This window comes from Pterocles gutturalis, unplaced genomic scaffold (assembly GCF_000699245.1).
Source record: "Pterocles gutturalis isolate BGI_N339 unplaced genomic scaffold, ASM69924v1 scaffold13274, whole genome shotgun sequence".
NCBI classification, from domain to species: Eukaryota; Metazoa; Chordata; class Aves; order Pterocliformes; family Pteroclidae; genus Pterocles; species Pterocles gutturalis.
Window position 1 is genome coordinate 14,728 of NW_010128389.1, and position 9,167 is coordinate 23,894.

The following is a 9,167-nucleotide window of genomic DNA, read 5'->3' on the forward strand; positions in this document are numbered from 1 at the left end:
CGCGGGCTGTGGGGGTGTTTCGAAGGGTTTTGTGACTCAAGCTGCTCAGGAACATGTTGTTAAAGCGAGGCTCGGCGGTGCGGTGCCGTTCCTGACTTTCCAGTGGAATAGGCAAAGAAGTGCGGAGCGCTGTCCTACCTGCTGGGAGCAGAAAGGGAACAAAAGCTGCCACAAAGCCTTACAGCTGAGAGAAATGCCTCTGTAATTTTAGAAACAGAACCGCTGTGGGAAGGAGATGTTGTATGAGTAAGTGCTCCTCAGCGGTGGTGCGAGGCGAAGGCTGCAGCCACCCCTGCGGGACGAGGCTGGTCGCAATCTGGAATACAAGGGACACGATTCTCGCTGTATGCTGGAAAAGGCAGAAAGTAAACTGGGACCAGAAGCCGAGAGGCACGAGCAGGCTGCCGAGGTTACCCGGCACGGGGAAGGCGGGCGCTGTGCCCCCCGGTTGTGCAGGAGCCCTCCAGGCTAGGGCACAGCAGCATCGGTGCTTTTCCCGCGGCAGGGGCTGCAGAGGAGTGATTGCTCATCGCTGGGGGGGAAATGCACTCGGTGCTTTCTGCAATGCTGCGTGGGGACTGTGGCTGTGCTTTCGGAAGCTGCTCCCTAGCACTGTGACAATGAAGGTCTGTCACCCCTCGGGGGTGGCTGTCAGCTTGATGGACATTAGTGGCACAGCGAGCCACCTCCAGCCCAGACAGGCTGGTGACCAGCAGGTTGTCCCCTTGTCCCACGAGAGATGAGGGTGAGTGGGGACTGGAAGCGATCCCTGACTTGATTTCCGTCACCCAGCTGTGGGTGTGACTCTGCAGCCTGTTCCTCAGCCCAGCCTCTTGCACAGCTCCCTCCGTGCCAGGCATTCGTCCCTCTTGCTCTCTGTTCTTCTGCAGAGCTCTGGCTGGAGCCTGCAGCCTTTACAGCCGTGTCCGGACCAGGTCTGGCGCCGGGGGTGGCCGTCTGCCCCGCGGGAGCAGAGGAGCCTCCCGCATCTCTCCAGAAAGGTGATTTTTGGGGGTGCAGGGCAGCAACCTGCCTGCCGCGCTCTGAGCCGCGCTGGAGCTGCTCGGTGATCACAACAGCCGAAACGTGGTGTAGAGCAGGAACCTGAGCTGGGGACAGGGTGTCAGCCCTGGGCGTCTGGCGCCGGGGGTGGCCGTCTGCCCCGCGGGAGCAGAGGAGCCTCCCGCATCTCTCCAGAAAGGTGATTTTTGGGGGTGCAGGGCAGCAACCTGCCTGCCGCGCTCTGAGCCGCGCTGGAGCTGCTCGGTGATCACAACAGCCGAAACGTGGTGTAGAGCAGGAACCTGAGCTGGGGACAGGGTGTCAGCCCTGGGCATCATCCAAGGCAGCCTGCACTGAGACAGGACCTCAGCCATGGTCTCCAGGCACCTGCACGGTGACCCCCCATCCCAGCAGAAATGACCTCGAGCGATGGAGAGCCTGCAGGAGAGCCGAGGGGAAAGCCGAGACCGGCTGGACTATCTGCTCTCTGCGGTCCCACTGTGTTCTGCAGCATCCTCCTGGTCCTGTGCGATGCCGAGGTGTGTCGCGATGCAGAGGTGTATTGGGAGGCAGAGAAGAATGGAGGTGAAACACCCGGGATGTGACCCTGGTGACAAGACAAACCCAAGACAAGCAGATGAGAGATGCCCCCAATCAGCTCTGGCCTTGGGGCTTTGGCTGGTGCAGGAGTGGAGGTGGGCTGGTGGGCTGGAGCGAGGCTGTCGGGGTGCCCAGCCCCTCGGGGCGGCCGTGCAGGAGACCCTGAGGCTTACGGAGAAAACGAAACTCTGCTGAGCAGGACCTCGGGAGCCGAGGGCAGGCTGTGTGCAGGGAGCACCGCGCCCTGACCCACTGAGGGTACCAGCAGATGGAGGAGCACCCCACAGCACCCCAACTGCCGCATCCACCTTGCTTGTGGGTGTCCGGTCGGGTGATGAGTGGGTGGTGGGGGGTTATGCCGTGACTTGGGGTTTACAGGGCCCTCAGAGAGCCCGGCGGTGGGACAAGCAGTGGCTGGGGGTCTGCCGTCAGCGGAGATGTGCCAGCTCTCAGGCGGGCTCGTTCCCTGTGTCTCGGCTGCAGGAGGAGCCGGCACTGCCGCTCTGCCGAAAGCTGTGCTATGCCGTCGGGGGCATTCCCTACCAGATGACAGGCAATGCCCTTGGGTTCTTCCTCCAGATCTTCCTGCTGGATGTTGTCCAGGTGAGTGGCCACGTGGGACGGGGTTATCTGCAGAGGGGCTCAGCGTACGCTCAGCAGACTGGGGCAAGGGCAGGGTTTGGTGGGTGGCCAAAGCCCTTGGAAATGCTCATCAGCATGAGGAATTCAAACTGGATCAAAATCACGTGATGCAAATTTGGCTGGTGGACACGCAGGAGACGTTTCTGGGCCATTTCAACACTCTGAGTGGTCTCCAGGGGATGCAGATGAAATGTTGGCTGGAGCGAGCTGCACCGTGCTGACTGCTTGCAGCTTTTCGCCAGGGCTTCTTCCACTTTGGAGCTGTGGTTTCCATTTCCCCCCAGCTGGAGCCATTCCATGCCTCTTTGATCATTTTCCTTGGAAGAGCCTGGGATGCGGTTACTGACCCCGTTATTGGCTTCCTAGTCAGCAAGAGCCCAAGGAGAAAATACGGCAAGTTGATCCCATGGTAAGTGTCTGGGCTGGAGCTTCATGAGGGTCTCTGCTGGTCTCAAATCCCTTCAGTGCGAGTGCCAGGAGGTAGCTGGGACCTCACTGGGAGTCTGGTGTCATTGTGGCTTACGGAGAATGACAAAACCATAACATCACAGGGACACTAAAGATAACGTAACTCATAGGGGGTCCGGATGTCATTGCAATGCAAGAGGAGGAGCGTGCTGCAAACTCGTACACTTCTCTTTCACTCCGTGGGGTTCAGTCCTCCAAGCATCCTGCGTGGTGGCACGTGAAGGGTTTGATGGCTGGCTGTGCCAGGAGCCCTCCACCGGGCTCTAACCACTGGCAGATCTTGCACGTGGAGGGTTACCGCTGCCGACAGGGCTCTGCTGGGACTTGAAGCAGTTAAGCAAGAGAATAAGAGACATTGGACAACTTAGACATTAGTTTTTCTCTGAACGTTTGTATTTAGCCCCCCCCAGCATGACTGACGGACACTCACTTCACCAAAGCCGCTTCCTCTCGCTGATCTTGATCTCACAGTAGCTGGGCTGTGGTTTGGAAGCCGGGGAAGGGCTGTGCCATGCAGTTCGGCTTGTGCAATGACATCTGACCAGCTCTGCTTCCTCCCCAGGATCGCAGGCTCCACGCCCTTTGGGGTGCTCTGCTACTGCATGATGTGGCTGACCCTCTCGGATGCCACCCCCACCTCCCTGAAATTCCTGTGGTACCTGCTCATGTACTGCTTCTTCCAGACTTGCATGACCGTAAGGAACAGGGTGCCTGGGGGTGATGGTCTTACACGTCATCCTGTACTGCAAGGGATGGGGACACGGTCAGCTGGGGGGTCCCAGCCCCAGCCTCCCCAGGAGGGGACCTGCAGCAGAGTCTGGGAGAGCTCTGGGAGCAGCAAGGGATGTGGGATATTGCAGAGCATCCCTGCAGGGATGGGGAGATGGAGCAGTGAGGGATGCGGGATGTTGCAGAGCATCCCTGCAGGGATGGGGAGATGGAGCAGTGAGGAATGCGGGATGTTGCAGAGCATCCCTGCAGGGATGGGGAGATGGAGCAGTGAGGAATGCGGGACGTTGCAGAGCATCTCTGCAGGGATGGGGAGGGGGAGCGGTGCATTTTAATGCTGGGGATTTGGCTGGGCTGGCTCTATTTGGTGATGGGAACTTCTCCACCACTGGTTTGTGGGAACAGAGCAAATCACAGGAGGGTGGAAAGCCACCTGTGTGCAGGGGTGGCACAGGGCAGCATCATCCGCTGTGTGTAGGGACCAGGGGGTCGTGAGCAGCAAACACGGGAGGCAGCAGTGTTTGAACTGTGCTCTCCCCAGTGCTACCACGTGCCGTACTCTTCGCTGACAATGTTCCTGGGAGGAACCCAGAGAGACCGTGACTCAGCCACTGCCTACAGTAAGTGTCTGTGCCCCTACAGCTCCTGGCTGCCTGCGGTCCTGGGAGACCCTCCCCAGTGGAGAGGGGAATAAGTTCCTCCGGCTTTGATCAGGCTGCAGAGTGGATGTGGTAAACCAGGGATATGACAACAGGGATGAAACCAGACATCTTCTGCAAAGAATTTACCTGCAGAAACGTTTCTTAGATCTGTGCCATCCCTAGGGGACTCAGGACCCAGATTTATTGTTTCCAGACATTACACTGTTTACTGCTGGAGCCAAGGGAAAAAAATCAGAGCAGGTAGAAACAGCAGGTCTCTCCTTCTGAGGCAGCTCTGGATGTTGGTGCCTCCAAGTCCATTCCCAAAGCTGGTTTCTTACCCTGAGGGATGTGTCCCATCACCCAGGGAGTGGGACTGAGGTTTCTCTCCCGGTTGTCCTGGCAGGAATGGGGCTGGAGGTGTTCAGCACGCTCCTTGGGTCAGGAATCCAGGGGCAGATCGTGGGCAGTTACCATGCCCGCACGACGAACAGCTGCTACGTGTCAAACGAGACCCTGCCCAACACCAGCACCCACAGCCTCACGGACTCTCTGGAGAACACGGTGAGGGCCGGCCCGTCTGCCCCTGCTCCTCCTGGAAGCTCTGGGGCAGGCGCTGCTGGCCGTGCTGCCAGCGCTGTGCATGCCACCCGCATTGTCACTCTGCACCATCTGTCCTTCTCCAGCGCAGAGCCTATGTGTTTGCATCCCTGGTCCTGGGCTCAATCTATGGCCTGTCCTGTCTAATCCTCATCTTTGGAGTCAGGGAGCAGCCTGGTAAGATCCATTTAGATCCAATTTAGAGGATGCCCTGTGGCTGTGGATGGTGAGGATGGGGTTGCAGAGGGAGCTGGGCTCCTCTGTGGGTGTGGGGCTCAGAAACAGCCGACACCACGGCTGCTGTCTCTGCACTGAGACCTCAGACCCCAACAGCTCCTCACTCAGCTGAGCTGCATCCCAGACGAAGCAGCACAATCCCCCCGTGCCTCACACCCCATCCTGCTCGTTCTGGCAGCTCCAGCTCTGCTGTCTCTCCTCTCAGGGCCCCTCAGCCCCCTGGGGAAGGTTGAGCTGCCCTTTGCCAGCTGCCTGAGGATGATCCTGGGACACAAGCCCTACACCCAGCTGCTCTGTGGCTTCCTCTTTGCGTCCCTGGCCTTCCAGGTGTGAGTCCCTCCCCAGGAGGAGAACCTGAGGGATGAGATGTCCGGGCAAGTTATCCAGACAATGAACTTGGGACCCCCAGCCGTGAACACCTGCACGTTGCTTTCCCAGATCACCCAGGGGATCTTTGCCTTCTTCTGCACTCATGCCGCAGGGCTGGCCGGGAAGTTCCAGCATTTGGTGCTTATCATGCTGGTAAGTTAGCCCCAAGGAGACTTTCCTGGTGGAGGGGCTGGTCCCTGGGTCACCCGCGAGCCTGGGCAGCTCAGCCTCGTGGAGTCGTGTGCTGCTGCTTCTGCCCCTCAGCGAGGATGTCCCCCAGGCAGAGGCTGGCAGTGCTGGGGGGGCATTGCTGAGGCTGCCCTTTGGTTCTCTCCTCAGGTCACGGCTTCCCTCTCTATTCCATTTTGGCAGTGGTTTTTGGGGAGATTTGGAAAGAAAACAGCAGCGTCACTGGGGCTGGCGGTGAGTTTGCCCGTGGTTCAAGCTCTGGACTGAGAAGTGCTGCGAGGGGACAGCTGTGTCCCAGCTGCCCATGGTGCCTGAGGCAAAGACCTGGCTGGCAGCTGAGGGTGGCCCTGAGCGTGGTGTCCTCAGCACTGCAGGTGACCAGGAGTGAAGCCAGTAGCTGATGGCAGCTCTGCGTATCCTTGTGTCTGCTGGCACCAGTGGCCAGAGCTTTCCAGTAAGGTGCAGGGAGGCTGAGGGACCGGCCCTGGGACAGTGGGGAATTTTTTTTTTTTCAATATAACTCAACCAAGGGCTCAGGCTCTGCGACTGCGTGGCTGCGGACGTGGTGAGCAGCGTGTGATCAGATGCTGTACCGATGCACCGGTCTCATGTGCACACACAGCCATCATCCCATGGCCTCTGTCCTGCTCCGGGATTTTGCACGCTTGATGCAAGCAATCTGAGCTCTGCCATCCAGCTCCGTGGGAGGCACAGGGAGGGAAGGAAGGGCTGTGCACCATGCTTGGCAGTGGCTGGGAAACAGCCTGCTCCGCAGGCACCCATCCCAGATGCTGCCTGGCTCTGCAGGTCAGCAAGGAAATACCATTTGGCTTATTTTGCACAACTTGGTCCTGAAATCCCATCGAGGATCTATCTCCGATCCCACTGAGGATCTATGCCTTCCTCACAGACACCGGGTGCAGCCACAGCAGATCCAGTTTAACCACTCTGCTCTGTTGTCCTCCATAACCATCTCCTCTTTATCCGCAAGGAAGGGTTTGCTGGCAGTCTCAGCCTGTCCAGGGCTCCCCACGGTGCTGCAGAGGGGACAGACGCAGTTCTGTTACAGAGTGTGTGGGGAAGGGGGGAGCACAGCCTTTGGCTGGGGCAGACTGCGAGCAGCAGAAAGAGCCCATGTCCTTTTGTTTCTCCTCTTCCTCTCGCCACCACAGCTGATCATCCCAGCCCTGGTAGCTGTCACCCAGGTGAGGCAGAACTTCCTGGCCTTCGTCTTCCTGGTGATGGTGGCAGGCTGCAGCACGGCTGTGCTCTACCTCTTGCCGTGGTGAGCAGAGGCACCTCTGAGGCATGAGGGGAAGGGTTTGGGGAAAGCACCACCCATGACATGCCAAGATTGCCCGTCTGCTCAGTACAGCAGCTTTTGAGCTGCACAGGGACATGTGGAGGTGGGACTGGCAAGGGACGGGGACTGATCCACGGTCCCCCAGCAGCACCGCTGGGTCTGTGTTTGGGTGCAGCAGCATGATGCCAGTCATTGCGCAAGGCACTGTTTTTCTCCTCTTTTCCCAAAGCAGCTGCCGCACCCTCTCTGTAAGACACTCTCTGCCCTGTTTGCCCTACGCCAGAGGACGGGCACAGAATGGGCTCCAGAGCAGGGTTCTGTGACGGGTTTCTGTCTCTCTGCTGCTTGGAGAGGCCTTGGAGGGGCTGCAGCTGAGTTCAGCTGGAGCTGGCGTGGCTGTGACCAACGTGTCTGTCCCCAGGTCCATGCTGCCAGATACGGTGGATGACTTCATGCTGAGGAACCCCAGCTGCCTCAACCTGGAGGCTCTCTTCTACTCCTTTTATGTCTTCTTCAACAAGTTTGCAGGTGGCCTTGCCGTGGGGATATCGACACTGAGTTTACAGTAAGCCCCAAACGCCACCTCCTCTATTTTGTCAGTCCCGCATGGGCACTTCCCACTGCTGTTTTCTAGAGCATCAGCAGGTGATGCTGGAATGAGTCACAGGGGTATCCCAGTTTGTCTTTCCAACACCTACTGGGATCGAGAGGAGCAGTCAGCAGTGGGAATTCCCCAAAAATGGGCCTCCAATACCAGATTCTAGAGGAGAGCGACAGAAGTGCCTGCTTGTCCCTCTGCAGTGACCCGGTGGGGTTGGGGGAAGGAAAACCATTCTCCTCTTTAGTTTTGCAGGTTACCACGCAGGAGACTGCACGTACAACCCCTCCGTCGTCCTTGCCCTGCAGCTTCTCATGGCCCCCATCCCAATAATTCTGCTGCTCATTGCCATCATCATCTTCTGCCTCCATCCCATCGATGAGGAGAGGAGGAAGCAGATGAGAATGGAGATGGAGGCAATGGGGTAATTTCGAGCTCCCTGAAGGAGTCGAGTCACACAGCACTAACCTGGGTGTCTGCCTCAGTCCTACCCCGACACAGAAATGTTGTACAGGGTGGGGGACACCATGTGTCCAGTCCAGCTCCCCATGGCTGGGCTACGATCCCCTCCAGGGGTGCATTTCCTGGAGGGCTTGGGGATATTTGGAGGGCTGCTGACTTCACACCGTGTTTCATGAGTGCTCGTGTGCCTTTCAGCAGGCATCAGGTGCCGCACGGCAGCCGAGAACAAACCCAGGGCTGACAGGGGTGAGTTCAGCGGGAAGGACATGGATCTGCGGCGCTGTCAGGATGTACTGCTGGTGGGGAAAGTCATCGTCGCTTCCTGTTGTTTCCTGTTCCCTGTCCCAAAGGCTTGTTTTGCATCCTGACCCTCTCCGAGCTAGCAGGCACGGGACAGGGACGGGGTCCTGCTGCAGCCCCACCACCTCCTCAGAGCTGCTTTCTCCAGGGCTTGGCTTCGCTTGTCTTTTGGCAGATCCCAAAAGATCTTGGCAAGGCAGATCCACACTCTCCTGCAAGAGACTGCAGTGCCGGGGAGGAAGGGCCCCTGCCAGCCTGGGAGCGATGCTCGCACACTGCGCACAGAGGTGTCACTTAACCCTGGGGGAAAGCATGCACAAAGAACACAGGGATTGTTTTTGAAAGGAACTATTTTTGACCAGTTTTTAGCGAAAATATTGCCAAGACAGTGCATGTCTGTGCACAGACTGCCCCTTCACAGGGAAAGGTTTAGAATTTCTTTGAACAAGGGTGAAGTTCAAGCCGGCAGTGTTTTAAAAATGATACCTGGCAGTAGGGCAGCGGAAGCCAGCTCTGTCCGAAGCTGAGTCGCTTCTGGGGGAACCAGGAGCTTCCCAGCGCAAGAGGCGGTGGGAGTGGGCTGCACTGCCTCCGGCCAGGCAGCTGGGGGGTTCCTGGCAGCTTGTCCTGGATTTTGCCAGGTTGGGAGGTTATGGCAGAAATGTCAAATGAACGTCAAGAAGAGATGAGTGGCTTTTAAATCATAGCCCATTGCTAGATCTCCCACAGCAGCATCTTGAGAGAGCTGCTCGGCACCTCCACATCTCTCCTGGCAACAATGAGGGGGCAGCAGGGGGGGAGAGAGGAGAAATCAGCCGTCTGGTGGCGGGTAGTGCTGAGCTGCGTTCAGCCTCTGCAGAGGCAGAGAGTGAGGCTAGTTATTTTTAGGGCTAGAGCTGTATCTGACCGTTGGTTGACCTTGCAGCTCTCTCCAGTCTGGTGCACACTGGCAGGATCTGAGCAAATTACTCCCCAGTTGTGTGCTGAATTAATTTGAAGCCTTAAGTCTTGTGGTGCAACTTTGCGG

General features: G+C 58.0%; 1 protein-coding gene across 1 annotated transcript; it reads left to right on the forward strand.

Moving 5' to 3' along the window:
- Nucleotides 1–1,431: 1,431 nt before the first annotated feature.
- LOC104466249 (sodium-dependent lysophosphatidylcholine symporter 1-like) lies at nucleotides 1,432–7,802 on the forward strand (the record flags this gene model as incomplete). The annotated part of the gene is made up of 13 exons (XM_010079609.1): nucleotides 1,432–1,494; nucleotides 2,086–2,205; nucleotides 2,529–2,653; nucleotides 3,275–3,407; nucleotides 3,983–4,061; nucleotides 4,489–4,646; nucleotides 4,769–4,859; nucleotides 5,125–5,246; nucleotides 5,358–5,441; nucleotides 5,628–5,711; nucleotides 6,650–6,762; nucleotides 7,202–7,308; nucleotides 7,634–7,802. Coding segments are annotated over exons 1-13 (1,448 nt in total), but the record flags the coding sequence as incomplete, so codon positions are not given.
- Between the last annotated feature and the right edge of the window lie 1,365 nt (nucleotides 7,803–9,167).